Source organism: Rhopilema esculentum, chromosome 16, assembly GCF_057945365.1.
Source record: "Rhopilema esculentum isolate cy_ngs chromosome 16, ASM5794536v1, whole genome shotgun sequence".
Taxonomy (NCBI): Eukaryota; Metazoa; Cnidaria; class Scyphozoa; order Rhizostomeae; family Rhizostomatidae; genus Rhopilema; species Rhopilema esculentum.
The window spans coordinates 11,221,298-11,237,070 of NC_142830.1; the positions used below are offsets into that span (position 1 = coordinate 11,221,298).

At 36.4% G+C, this 15,773-nt stretch overlaps 1 protein-coding gene across 1 annotated transcript; it reads left to right on the top strand.

Moving 5' to 3' along the window:
* Positions 1–1,756: 1,756 nt before the first annotated feature.
* LOC135682271 (5-hydroxytryptamine receptor 1F-like) lies at positions 1,757–11,942 on the top strand. The gene is made up of 2 exons (XM_065197085.2): positions 1,757–2,279; positions 10,097–11,942. The coding sequence occupies exon 2, from the start codon at positions 10,359–10,361 to the stop codon at positions 11,598–11,600; it is 1,242 nt and encodes a 413-aa protein (XP_065053157.2). The 5' UTR covers positions 1,757–2,279; positions 10,097–10,358; the 3' UTR covers positions 11,601–11,942.
* The last annotated feature ends 3,831 nt before the right edge of the window (positions 11,943–15,773 follow it).

Sequence of the window (15,773 nt, forward strand, 5' to 3'; positions counted from 1 at the left end):
TTTGCAAAAAAGAGTGCTTTGTGTCGACCATTCGATGGATTTATGTTGAATTGTGAAATCCTTTTTGGAGCATTCTGCTACTGGCCCCCTATTGTTAAGCATGCCTCCCGTAGTTTTAATTTCTATCTGTTTGATAGTTGGGCAGTTTTTCATGGTCTATAGCTTTAAATATTAGTTTCCACTTGCACCTGTCGTTTTATATCTTCCAGTTTGTTAGCATTTAACTTTGTGAGAACCGATGGACACGATTGTAGAAACGATCTTTGATAGTATTAACTACTTCTCAAGTTGTTTTTACCTTTTAAAATTTTCAACTTTTCGTAAGATTGAACGTTTCCCAAAGCGGTTTGATACAATTTCTTTGAGTAAATGGTTGTTGTTCTGATGAAGCTTGACTTGGATACTGTTGATTCCAGATAATTATTGCTCGATCAGATATCAAATCTATCAGAATATCATTCAGTTCATCAAAAGTGTCTCGTACGGTAACTTGGAAAGTCCTCATAATTCATAGATTACAGTGTCATTGGCATATTGTATTGACTGACAGGAAGAAGACATTATTTTATGCCATTTGCATGAAGGTTTAAAAAAGTAGGCCAATAACGGAACCATGTAGAGCACCAAATATGTTGCCATAAATTTGGATTTCTTAAGGTCGAGTTGCGCTTGTGTTTCGTTAAAATTGGTGTAGAAATAACAGCGAACAAGTTCGTTTTGGAATCGCACTTGTGCATTGATTTTAATTCATCAAGTGGAAAATCATTCCACGTGATAAAACTTCGGACAGAGATTTTTCCAAAAAAATATTTATGGCTTTGAAAAAAGCAAACATTTAGTAAACTAAAGCTTTTCGTCTGACACTTTTCAGAGTTTAAAACGTCAGAACATAGACCGAAAACTCTACGCTAGGAAATATATATACCCAGTTGTGGATCGAAATAGGCTAATCAGAAACACGAGCACATGACTGTTGAGGTTGACCAATCAGTGCCGCTTGCCTATTGAGAATGTTACCAATGGAGTCCGAAGGTGAAAACGAACTCCTTTTGTCTACACAGTAGCGGTTTTTTGTGCTTATGTAGATAGATTCCGAAACTGCTAGGTGGAACGACGATCGGGCTTTACCAATAATCCGAAACATGTCGCCATTATAGTTTTTCGCACAATCTGGGTTTTCCAATAACCCAGAATGTGGAAAACCCAGATTGTGCAAAAAACTAGTTAAGTCATTCCACCTAGCAGTTTTGGAATCTATCCACACAAACAGGGACTTCTTCAAACTTCTGAAAACTTCTTCAGACTTCTTAAAACTTCTTCAAACTTCTTCAGACTTCTTCAGACTTCTTCAGACTTCTTCAGACTTCTTCAGACTTCTTAAAACTTCTTCAGACTTCTTAAAACTTCTTCAAACTTCTTCAGACTTCTTCAGACTTCTTCAGACTTCTTCAGACTTCTTCAGACTTCTTCAGACTTCTTCAGACTTCTTCAGACTTCTTCAGACTTCTTCAAACTTCTTCAAACTTCTTCAAACTTCTTCAAACTTCTTCAAACTTCTTCAAACTTCTTCAAACTTCTTCAGACTTCTTCACACTTCTTCACACTTCTTCATACTTTTTCAGTACCCTTCCAAAGAATGGTTGCAGTCAAATAGCCTTATAGCTAATTTCCTTCTGCCTGCCTTCTCTCTTTGCGACAGGTTTTTTGTCGCATCGCATTGTGTCTAGTTTTTAAATTGATTCCGGTTAATGGTAATATCTGTCAAAAAATAATTTACTTTGTATCTAGCGACTCGTTATTTATTTAATCTAAGGAAATGTTATCTATTTTTGTGGGTCGATAAGCAAGCTTTTCTAGCGTCAATCACATTTGTCGTTAAGTAAACATGCGCTGCTTTTGGGGGGTATGGGGTGCCACAGCACCGTAGAAAACCGGAAAATTTAGGAAACATTGCCATTTCCTAAATTAATAGGAATTCGGAATTTTAGGATATATTTGTTTAACCAACACCCACTTCCCCTTCCCCAAAAATTATTCAACTTCCACGGCGCCCCTGTACGTGTTTGTGAAGTGACGTTGGGAATGAGCCACCTGTTCTCGATCCTGCGATTAAAAAATCCAGCGAAACAACAGATACTTCACACTATATGCTGTGTCTAATGCACGTGCAGATGTAGATCAGTTAAGAATCCGGCTACACAGAAATTTCAGAGTTACCATTCGATTTTGGTAGCAGAAAGTTATTCGTCTACAGGAAAGCAGTCACAGCACAGGGATAAGTAAGTGCCGTTTCTTGTTCCATAAATTTTGATTCTTACACTTTTATTGTCATCACCATTAATTTCTACATAAAAGATCGATGTCTTGAGCATGTCTTGCCTATTTCTTGCTTCTTATCTGTTTTGTTCATGCGATTCTAATACGAATTTGTTTGTGGCTTTGAAAAAAGGAAACATTTAGTAAACTAAAGCTTTTCTTCTGACACTTTTCAGAGTTTAAAACGTCAGAACATATCTATGTATCTATGTTCTGACGTTTTAAACTCTGAAGAGTGTCAGACGAAAAGCTTTAGTTTACTAAATGTTTCCTTTTTTCAAAGCCATTTACAAGTTTTGTACAATCAAAAGATTGTTTACAAATTTGTTTCTTATGTGACCAAATCTAGACACTTGCTCAAATATTTTTTGGCAATATTCCTGTCTTGTTTTCGTATTATGAGAACATTTCGGACAAATATCAGATCATGAAACATTCTGCGAGTGCCCTATCAGCTATCAGCCAGTTTCAATAAAGGTCTCAAAAGATTTTGTTATTTTTCGATCACCTGTCCTTGAGGATTGTGCTAGTTTTTTTGAAAAATTGCCATTTGTTTCCCTCCTGCTTGCAAATGTTGTCTGCCATGTGCCAGATTCTCTACTGTTTGCGACGCAGAAATCATTTTTGTCAGCACGGAAAGCCTTTCATTTTTGCTAATTGCTCGTACACTTAGGAAAAAGAGCTTTGTCGACCAATTCGCGGATGTCCGTGTAGCTTGCTTTCAACTGAAGTGAAAGCGCCGACATCGCAGAAAGGTAAAATCAAGAACAAGGTTCCTAGCTCTATTTTACACTTCACTTTGAAACTAAAGACATGTTTTGGTTGTGTCTTGATAAACCGTTGACTTAGAATGTGTATCGGTTAGCAAAAAGTGCCTTTAGGAAAAGCTAGTTTTCAGTGACCAAAAATGACAGACCCTGTAGATTCTAGGCGGGAGAAACTGTTACGGTGAAAAGCAATTTGAGATTGATGGGCTGGCAAATACCTTCAATCGATTTTTTTTCATATATCTTCTTTGAAAGTGAAATGTAGATTTCGTACAAAAGATTTGAAAAATGTAGTGGATTGTTTACAAGACCTTGACAGGGTATTGTGAAGAAAACAGAAGAGGTTATAAATTGTAAGTAGTAAATGGGCATTTTTCCTTGCAAATAATGAAAAGAGGAGACATCTACTAAATGTGTTATCTTCAGCAGTAAATGTCAACCTGTTCCATCTTATCTGAAGGAATCATCTTCAGTTGTTACTTCTGACGTAATAAATGGTGTTGAAATTAAAAAGGGCTTTTATTGTTTTAACTTTTGCTTTTATTGTTTTAAACAACAGGCTATTGTCCTCCTCTTTATATAAAGAAAGGCTTGCCCCCAGCTTATTTCCCTTAGGAAAGGCTATGTTCCGATTGTTCACTGCATTCATCAGCCGACATAAAAAGTAACGTGACGCGATGGACACGCTTGGGATCGGGACAAAATCGCTCAAAAGGAGTGGTCGGGACAGTCAGGAATTATGAATAAAAGAGACGAATAAAAAGTCGAATAAAGTAGTCGAAAAAAGGAATTTGCATCACCTCTTGCTTCATCTCTTGGTCCACCTTTTGGCCCACCTCCTGGTCCACCTCTTGGTCCACCTCTTGGGCAATCATATTGTTTCTAAAAATGTGGTTCTGATATCTGACAACATGTACGTTTACCAACAATCGTTAATAACTCCAGGCAACCCTGAAGCATTCTAATGTGGAGTTTATTTTTACTGGTTTCAGTTTGCCAACTAACATTTGAAACATAAACGTGCCGAGGAGCGAAGAGGATCAAATCGAAATTGATAAAAGTCAAATATCCCTTATGCTCTTCAGTGCCTTCGCAGAAACGCTGGTTAGGATTTTCCGTTGTGTGGTTGACAAAGAATTAATAAAAAGGTTCTTTGGCACAAAAGCGATTAGAGCAGGGCTGCCCAACTTCTTCCATTGGTGGGTCATAGACAAAAACTTACTGCACAGGCGGACCAGATGAATAATCATGTTTATCATTGGCAAATTATACATTGAACAGTAAATGGATTAATAATTACAGTTACATGAAAATAACATAAAAAAGTTACATAAACAGTTACACAAAAAGCTATCAATGTGAAATGCTAAAATTTTCTTGTTTGCAAAAATTTTATCACAACACACATTAAACTGGTGGTGGACGTGCAAAGATAGATTTTAAACGTTTCTTTGTATGCCTAGATTGTACCTTTGCTTCTTCTGTTCAGCTTCATTATAGAAACGCTTGCTTACAATAATGAGAAGGTATGCCTAAAGATGAAAAAGTATACCCAAGAATTAGAAAGTACACCTAATAATGAATCATAAAAATATACTCAAGCACCATAGACATATATACTCAATAAATTCAAGGAAAAAAATTATTGACTTCGCACGTACCACAGATTATGTTAGTAGACACCCCTGTTGGACATTCCGTATGTTGGACACCCCTGGATTAGGGCAATAAATAATAAGCAATCAAAATCCAGTGAACACTGAAACTCACGAATAATTGATGAGCACCAAATAGGTTATGACACTTAGCGTCCACTTTCAGCAAACTTTATCTTTCCTTTTTTTCTGGTCTTGCGAAAATAGCTGTTAAACAATCTGTTACACAATTGAAGTGTCTCTGGAAGCCCTTAAGTTTTTAAAGTTTTCAAAACCATACGGAGAAGCATTCTTTTAATCTGTTTCGGCGTGCATATCAAAGATTTTAGTTCTCAAGAAAACTTCTGCCAGATGATTATTGTAAAGTGCAAAGCAATATGCTAAATGCAAAACAACACGATTCAAAATACCGTGAAAAAAAAGGGAGCAAACAGCACAAAACCTTCTTAAACATGAGGCAAAATACGTTTGCTGAAACACTGCCTTGAGTAAGTAAGAAAGTTTTGATCGAGACCAAAAGGCAAGCCGAAGATGTTTCTTTGGTAACCATATCTTATTTTAATAGTAACTGCCATCAGTCGCAAAGAAACTGCATAATAACATATCAGAGAAGTTTATTTCAAGAAGAAACCCCGCAGATTTGACCTTGGTTATGTGCACTTTGAAGTGAAAGACTATTTCACAACCAATCCAAACTAACTCTTTTGGGTCTGGCTCATTTAAATGCAGCCAAGTATTACCGAAAATGCTACCCATGTTGAATCGCAAATTGTGCATTTCGTCTTACTATGTTTCACTGTTAACTGGATTTAATCATAAGAGCTAATAGATTGGGGCTCAGGCTGGCTTTTCTTGATTTTTCCAAAACGGTGAAACTGAATTGTTTTGCAAGCTAATCAAGATCATACAGGAGAAAAAATTCTGCTGCAAACAGGAGTGGATTTGTATAATGCAGTTTTTTTGATGACATTACCAAAACATATACCTTGCAATTAAAGTTGAAACCTCAATAACAACGCTCTAAAAAGTGAAAATCTAAAACAATAACAGTTATTTTTCAACATTTTTTCGATATGTTTAATAGAAATGTAGTCCTCTATGTCATCTGAAAAGGCTGCATTGAGCTCATCTAAATTTTGATATAAGGTGGTTTAGACGATCAGGAGGAACCTTTGTGCGATTTGTACGATATTTGTTCAAATTATATACATTGTTCTAGGGGGAGGGGGCTGAAGTAATAATTTTTTTTCGGGAAAGGAATGAATGATATAAAGAGCAACGCAAATTGCTGGGTGTTCCAAATACTTTCGGCAGGCAGTGCAGCTTCTTCCGTTCTCACCGTCCTGTTGTTCTTCAATCTGTTCATAATTATTTTTTTCAGTACCCCACGCTAAGATTCAGCTTTTTTTTTGTTTTGTTCTTCATTTGATCTTATATTTTGATAATTTAAAGGCTCTTGCTTATATGAACTTTTTCTCATAGAAAATTAGTGTTTTTAGATACATGGCTTTTTCTCGAAGCAGAAGCAGCACTACATCTGCTTCTAGCCACATGTGCTGCTAACGAAAACAACTGACACTCTTACCTGCTATATTGATGTATAATTTTCATAGTTTTGCAAAATGACAACAATATTTACAATTTGTTGAAGAATGGTGTAATCAGTGTTGTTTATGAAAGCTGAAAAAACAAAATCAACTGAAGACGAATCCTATCTATAAAATACCTGTTAATCTTATTTGCATACTCAATTTGGACAGGAGAGCAAATGGGGTTGCCCGTTTTTACAGTTATGTATTATGTAACTTATCATATGCAAATAACCATCACCGAACTACAGACATGTTTACTTTCTAACCAAAATAAGATCATAAAAAGCCAGTGCTATCAAAAAAATCAGATAACCAGGTGTCAGTGAATGATCGCTTTGGTTTTTTACCTATGAAAGAGTGCGCGTATTTTTTTATGAAAAAGAGCCACCTGTACTAGACAGAGGCGGAGGTAAGTCGCTTAATCGAAAAGGAGGTCAACCCAAGGAAAATGTTGAGCTGCCTGTTTTCTCGGCGTGTCATTAAAATACAGCGGAATCCCGATATAACAAACCCCGGATATAACGAACTTCCCGGTATAACGAACCCCTGGATAAAACGAACTCTCGTTAATGCGAACAAAATTGTAGGTCCCTTCATCATAACCACCCTCGATATAACGAACTTTTCATAAATTTTCCATCTTTTATCTTTATTTGATTTTTCCGGTGTTCATTTATCACTTAATCTGTGGGAAATCATTTTGTAATCGGGCAAAGCATGCTGGTAGACTCAGGGCACGAATTGAAAATTTGATTGCGTCAGAAATATCTGCAAATGAGAACATTGACACTAACGAATACCTTCATATACATATGAGACATTGACAATGAATGACGACGAAGTTTTTTGAGAGACCTAGAAGTGGAGAGGGGGCCTCCATGCCAAGTTATTCCAAGAATAGCGACATCAGATTTTGTGAATTTATCTTTACTCTGATTGATGCCCATTTTTACACATGGAATACAGCCATTCTTTACTTGAAGTTAATGCTACAAGTGCGTGGTATTTTCAAAGTGGATAACCGATAAAGAACATCTAGAAATAATTGAATTTCTTGTTGGATGGACGTCAGCAGTTTCCTCAGCAGCAAAAGAGGACGAAGACCAAACGACATCTCTAATGGGCACAAAACTGGACACCACACTTGAAAAAGGAGCACATAATTTGTATGTTCCATTTTCACGTGATGTAGAAGCAGCTGAAAATAAAATAATTCAAATTTTTCTAAAATTGGTATCAGCTTGAAGTTACAACTACTTTCAATTTTCAATTTCATTGATATAAACACTGGAAACATCCCGACACATTTGCGTCCAAACATTCAGAAATAATGCATGAGTCTCTGTATAGATCAAAGTCACCTAACTTTATCTCTGTACCGCGAGCTTCTCTTTATTTTGAACAAGATTCTCGGTCCTCCGTGGGAGCTTATCTCCTTATGTTGAACTTCCCTGCATTTAGGTTGTAAAACAGAGTAATAAAGATAGTTGGTAGGGAACGTTCTCACAAAGCCAGTAGCAAAAAATGCCGATAAAAATAAGTTATGTGAAATAAATCTTCCTGGAAAAATGCTAAATCATTTGAAAACAAGACAAATGCATGACTAACAAAGAGATTTTTTTTAAATATTATCCAATAAAAATTTACAATACATATTACTGTCTACACTACTAACAAGAACTACTTTAAAATACTACTGGGACGAAAACCCTGGGAGAGCAAAAGGCTGTGTCTACTCCAAGGGCCTTAACATATATATATATACACATAAATATAAGAATAGGAAATAAAAATATGTAACAGATAAAACAAATGGTTACGTGGTGTGCATTTTAGATTGAAAGGACCTTATTCAAACCGACTAGTATTGCAGATGAATTGTATAGTCAAGTTTAGAATGTTTCTATTGACGCCATAAGGGAAAGTTGCATTGTCATATGGTAAAAGCTGAGTTAGAGCCTTATTTGACAGGTTTGTAGTATAGGTCCAAGAGGTCGTAATATGTCAAAGACTCCCGCAAGAAGATTTTGTCGTTGAGCAGCGAAAGAAGGGCAAAGCAACATGAAATGCTTCGCATCCTCGATGCCATCATCCGAAGGGCACATTCGAAGAGTTTAAAGAATCCCTAAAATTGTATTTGCATTTGTGACAGTTTAATTTGCTTAGATCAATTCTAAGTTGAGTAAGAGGGGATAAACCTATTGGGTCATGAATTCCGAAGACAGACTTTGGAGGGGGGCGGATAATTGACAAAATTTGTTCCTTGAAAATAGCGACAGATGGTACAAGTCTAAGCTCTGATTCGATATTGTTCGGATAAACATTGAGGATAAAAACTACCTAGATTTTAATTTTTCTGTTCTCGCCATTATTTGCCTTACGACGTCGTGACAGCGAAGAAAGTAATGTGACTGATGAAGCTGGGGGATTGGATCCATCATATAACTGGGGGGGGGGGGAATATTTACAATCTCGCGAAACAAAGTAAGACTTCTGCTCCACCTACGGGAACTTAATTATTCCCAGCCGAGCTCTGCATACAATTTTTGTCGCGAAGTTTCCCAGTTATAGCTAGATATCCATAAGACTTGGTAAAAAAGTATTTTGACTGAGTTGGCACATTTTAGCCGGGATATGGTATATAACATCCCCATAGTCCAGTAAATAGACTTCTTGGTGGGATACCTAGAACGCGCTTTCGACAGTGTTAAAAACAATGAAAAACTACTTACTGTATTAAAAGAAACAACATCTAAAACAATGGAACATCGTGGCCATGATTTGGGTGGGGTAGAAAAGGCTGTTTATCAATGGTTTTTCTTATCAAAAAGACAAAATGTACCCGCTCGATGGATCGATGCTTCCTTAAGGGATAGCATTTATTAAGCCAGAGAAACCCAGTTTCATGTATTCAAAGCATGGAGGTAGAAGGAGAATTGATGAAATCTATAACGTGGCGCCTGAGTGGCCATCGAGATCGACGGTGAAAAACGCTGCACTCTACAGCAATAGAGGAGAAGTTATGCACAATGTCGTTCTCCAAGCAAGTAGTGGCCTTAATCTTTTGTAAACTGTCTTAATACCCATAACAATGACTAGAATAAGATGTCTCCTTTCGATCTAAAACGTACTCTTCAATCTGTTGTCCTGTTTTCCTTGTTTCTTCAACTTCAATTGAAAAAATTTACCGATCCCTTGCAAGTTCGAGAAAGAGAAAGTTTACATGATTGTAGGATAAAGAAGCTCTTTAAACTTTTCAATCATGATCCATGCAAAATCGCGAAAAGTATTTGAAATATGAAGGGCAACCAAGCTAATGTCAATAAATTGTTGTTAAAATACCTCCAATATTTTAAAGCTAAAATGCAAACTTTCTCACCGTTTTTCTGCGATAACGAAAAGTCAACAAAGAACTCTAAGATTGTGAAAATCTCGTGAATTACCCTCAAGCATGTGAAATTTTCTCTTTAATAAAAAATACGTTCATTCAAATAAACTTTTGCTTTTTCAAAGCATACAGAATAAGCTATTAATTAATCATTCGAAAAAGCTGTTCAGAAGTGATCTCATTCACATCGTTTTTGCTTTGATTTTACCCAAAATTTTTAGATGAATAGTCCGCCCTAAAGCTATTATTAATCAAAAACATAACCTGTGCTTGGATTATTTACATGCATGAAATTTCTATCCGTACACAAAAGGATTGTTTGTCTACCGAAGTGTACATTCGTGACCATTTTTTTAAATCATTGTTGTCTTATTTTAGAACTGAGGGTAGCAAGTGAAGTAAAGTGTACTTGGAGAGCTTCTTTCCCGTTGTTGTGTCACGATTTCGCTGTTATCAATTTGAATTTTGCTTATTTGATATGACCAAATCGAGTTATTTGGGAAAACGGCATAATCGTGGGGAAGTTCCATCTGGTGATAACGAAATCAGTGTTACTTGCAATTAAAGACTTGCCGATTGCCTAAAAGCCATTCAATACTGATAAACTGCAATGTGAGAAAGCAAGATTTCTCTCACAAACATGAACGGATCAACAGTTTATGAACCAATCAACAAGCACTGGACTGATTTCCAGACGGGTATTTCAGTGTTCGTGTTACTATCGATTGATGGCGGTGCAATTTTGCTGAACCTTCTTGTCACGTTGATCGTTCTAATTGAGCCATCGCTGAGGGAGGAAGTCGACTGCATGCTGATCTGCAACCTCGCCTTGTCCGACCAACTGGTAGCCATAACAACCGTTCCATTTACCATCCATGTATTGCTTCACAAGGAGCATCCTCTAACAGAATCTTATTCTACCTTTGTGGGGTTTGCGAATTTTACTTTCTGCATTGCATCTATTATGACGTTGATGCTCTTAGTGGTGGACCAGATGTGTCTCATCAAGTGGCCATTACGTTATCAGCAATTCCGCACTCCCAAAGCTGCAATTTTTGCAAACCTGCTCGTTTGGATACACAGCATAGCTTCTGCTTTGCCACCGATGTTCGGTCTTAGCTCGTACAATTGCTTTATACCGAATATTGGGCCCTGTTACCAACAAAATTGGGCTGGCACTAATGATTCTCTTACGTTTGCTGTCATAGTGATCACGGCAAGTTGGGGCTTTGCCCTTGTTGTTACCGTACTGTGTTACCATCAGATAGTTACCATTGTCCTTTTTCAAAATAAAAAGACGGTCCCAGCAATACGTAATATAACGCCTACGAGGGACGGTCCCGACAATGAAAATGAAAAAGGGCATCAACTGGATACCAAGAGTAATGTTCTGCTTCATTCACGAGCCTCGACTTCAAATTCAGAACCTATTCATTCAAAGGTGTTATTTGATCAAACCGAGGATCGCAGGAAGCCTCTTTTTAACGTTGAAGGACAGGTTGCTATGCCTACATCAGAAGTTAGTCCTACCTCAAATGACACGCCATCTTTAGATGTAAGAAGAACCAAGAAAAAACAAAAGATTTCAAGAAGGCAAAAATACTGGCGACCAGCCAAAACATTGCTATTGATTATTTGCATTTACTTCCTTACATGGTCTCCCTTCTGCTTGCTTCTTTTAATCGAGATTGCCTGCAAGAAAAAGCTTTATCCATTATTTAGCCTGGTTTTTCTGTGGATAGGATACTCCAGCAGTTTGCTAAACCCGTTACTCTACTTTCTAAGATACAAGAAGTTTCAAAGAGTTGTTATTAAGCACGCTAGAAGATTCAAGGAGCAGTTGACTGGCTTATTTGGGTGTTTAGAAGATTCTTCTGTCTAGCAGTTGCATTCCATGATTAATCCAGCCAGATCGTGACGTTACAGAAAGGTGTTAGAAAGGCAGAATTTGATTCTAAAAAGGCAGAGTTTGATTGCAGCAGTTATATTTCATTTGTTTTGACTGGTCTACCTTCTTTCTTTTTTACTCTGGTCATTAGTTTTTAATTTGATGCGTGGAAATGTTGAAAGTTCATCGCTGGGTGACTGTCTCGACGACTATTGATGAGGCCAGTCCATAATTTTCAAGAACCAAAGAACGTATAAAACATTCAATTAAGACGTTAAAATTCGATCCAGCCTTATTTCGCTATTAAACCGTTAGGCATAAAATTATGCAAATAACACCTTTGTTTTCATACGAAAAAACTACGCATACCAAATGATTCATACTATGTCCGTATTTTCACCCCCTGCTCCAAAGGCCACCATCTGATTAGTATTGTCTACGCAGGGCCAGCGCTTCAGGGTGCCAGGGGAGGCCATGGCCCCCCATTTTTCTTGCTAACTATAAGTATTAAATCCCTTTTTTAAGTATTAAATAGGTAGCCCCCATTTTGCCCCCCCCCCTACTTTAGAATCGGTGGCGTGGGCCTTGCTACGTATCAATGTCGGCTGCAACCAAGAAGAATTAGTTTAAGTGCAGATAATGAATAAATAAAATAGATTTTCATAAACCAGGATTCCTTGTACCACTTTTTCTCACATTTATAATAACGGATTTTGAAGTTGCTGTGGGTAACATTTCCTAACGAAGATTTTACCTCTAGTCTTTTGTATTATCGCCAATTTGAACTATTTACTGGTGATGGATTTTCGTCCTAACTTGATAAATTTTTTTACTTTAATTCTGTAAAGTTAATAAATGTATCTTAATTCTCCTTTTACATTCTTCTTTTGTTTTGTGCATTTTTGTATCAATCTAGTACCTTTTTATGATAGTCTAGCTGTACTTTTTTGTAACTTAGCTACTCAAGTTTTCCTCGATTGATTTTCTACTAAATTTGTTACATTTTGTTTAAAAGGGATTAACCGTTACTCCCCTATTTCTTACTTTAACAGAACAACGCTCGTTTTGTACATATAAGTAATGCCTACTTTCTTTTCTTAGCCATTTTCTCAAGCTCAAGCCACTATCGTTAGTTTTATTCCCACCTTCATTTGCCGCATTTATTCGAATATTAAGCCACGGCTTATGATTATTATCCTGTACGATTTGCTGCTGTTTATAATCAAGGGCGGCTTATAAACGAGGGCGGCTTATAAACGAGGGCAGCTTATAAACGAGGGCAGCTTATAAACGAGGGCGGCTTATAAACGAGGGCGCCTTACATTGTTTTACCCAAGTCTTGCCAAGCTTTCCTGCTACCTAGGAAATGAAGGGGATACTGTAGAACACGAGGAAGAAATACTCCTGGGCGATATTTGTGATCTGTCATCTTGACGATTTGAACAATTTATTTTGTTTATGTGCAAAATCAGATTTTTATCAATTTTTGATCTGTGATCTTAAGTCAAGTATCTCTGCATGGTTTAGTTGGTGCAGCTTAAAATCAAGGGCGGTACAAGGACCCCGTTTTTTAAGAGCCTGATTTACTGCGGCTTATAAACGAGGGAGGCTTCAAAACATTGATGGCTTTATAATCGAATAAATACTGCATATGAGCAACTTGCCATTTAATTCCAGTAGGCATTGTTACTTATTTCTTTAAAAAATTCGAGGTATACAAAAATAAATGTTTTCAAAACAAGTTGATATTTTATGAATTTCAAAGGGAGGAATAGAATTAAGTCATTGAAGCCTCTTGTGCAACCTAATGCTTTGCGACTTTATATCCAAAACGGGCCTAAAATTGTAGTGTATGAAAATACCAAGGATTTCTGTTTACCAATATACCAAATATTTCTGTCTATTTCTTCTCACATTAAAAAACTCCTAAAGCAAAGCATCCGGTTGCGCAAGAGCTACTTTGTACAGGATAGTAAAGAAACATATGTAGAAATTAATTTATTGAAAGATCAGAAAAGAGCTGTTGTTTATCCTTGATAATGAATGTATTAATTACCAACTTTGTGTTTATAGATGATGCAATCATAAAGCAATTAGAAAGGTGACACTTCAGTTGACTTTGATGTTTCAATAATGAGAGTTCTCAATCTTCCTCCGGCCAGGCGTATCTTACTATAAAACCTTCCTTATTTTGAATATGGATTAAATGGGCACAGTATGGAATTACGGGGTACTCAACTAGTTTTAGCCACTTTTCTTGCAGCTCTGTTTATCCACAACATTTTTAAAAATTGTATTTCGTTTTCAATTATAGATACTTTTGGAACAGATAAAAGTAACATCCCTATGCCAGTTGATAACAAATGTATGTCATAATTTGAATATAAAATTATAAAAAGTTTGCGCCTAAACTTTACAGCGTAAAGCAGTTCTGTAACTAATTTAATATCAACAAACACGAAGTTTATAAATGTTAATTATTTTTTTCATTTTTGCCTGACTACATTTTGAAAGCCCAAAGGCAATAGGATTTTTAATTTTTCTAAAGTCTCCAAATTTTCGGTCATTATCCTCAACTTCCTTTTGTTTCTGCAACCTTTCTCCCGCCATTGGCCGTGGGGCCGTGATGTTTTCCTGACTCTATCAATAATATAACTGAATTGCTACAGCTGGTGGGTGGAATCAACTATTCGAAATTAACTAAAAACTCCCAAGTAGGAAAGTTGTAGTTTTTTTGGAGAGATAACAGCATTTAAGCAAGGGGTTATAAAGTTTGAACACTGCCTGCTTAGAATCGAAGATCGCTACGTTAAAGAAATTTCCATGGTTGAGATTTTATCTGAATACCTTTTGTTGCAAAAATTATTTATCTAAAAAACTAGGAACCTAGCTAAGAAAAAAATCCATAGATCATATTTAATCTGAAAAACTGATGAGATACTGTTTTTGAGCATTAAAATAATGCAGGCAAAGATGCATTTGCAATACCGTCGTGGAGCATTTTAATTAGCTGGAGATTTTGAAGAACCTTAATAGTACTGGTGTTTATAAAATTATTTTCATACTCAGAAATGATTTTCCTGATGCAGCCAGATAGTTTTCATCAAAGTTTATAAATTTTAATGCTGATAAAGGATAAATCACAATGTTTTTATACTTTAGACATAACAGAGGCCGATCAGTGACAGCTGAGCTAAAATGCATCACAGATGGGAGTAAACAGTGTCGACAAAGATTTTTACTCTAGCTCTAAACTTGATCTTTTAAATTTTAATAAACATCCTCGGAAAATCATTTTAATGATAAATGCTGCCTAATCATTAACAAAGCGCAAATATTCTATGATTATCGATTGGAATAAAAAAGTTTTTCTTGCATTGCTTAAATTTTCTTAATAGGAGACACATTTTAAAGCAAGAAAAAATGGAGTCTGTTGTCTTAAAAATGGCGGTATAGGTTCAAAACACATTATGTGCAAGAGCCCCCTTGTTATTTTGAAATCACTACACCACTGGTAGGGCCACATAGTCATGTTTGAAGCAACGCAAAATAATAATGTCGACGTTTGGTTTATGGTATTTACGATACGATAAAAGAATCTTCTGGGAATCGAGAAGTTTCCGCATGCCTCATATCAGTTATTTTCCCCCAAAGGAGATTAAAATCATTCTCTTGGTTTACCCTTATGTGAATGCAGTGTGTCACATGTAACAGATCAACGCTATTCATGTGTGACTTGACAGCAAGTATTTTGTAGTTGCCGCAATTTCTCTATTTAAACTTCACCGGATTGCCAGTAAACAATGCCATGGGCAAGTGAAATGATAAATTAGCTACTATGGTGTGGTTACCTTGTATAGTTTTGTTAGCTGCACATCAAAAACGTGATTATTTTGCTGTCATTGATTTTACTATGATGAGAGTTGAGATTCGCTAGATGAATACCAGGCAATAATTTACGATTGTAAGAGACAAAGAAGTCGTAGATAACAGAATGTCACAACAATGCTTCGTGGAAAGGAAAACGTGACACTGGTAAGAATTTTCTTATTTGTAAATTGCAATATTCAAATTGTAGTGAAACAGAGACTCAAAGTGAAGTACCGGGCGATCATATGTTATGCGTAATTTTAACACGTTCAGATAAAATTTCAAGCAAACATCGAA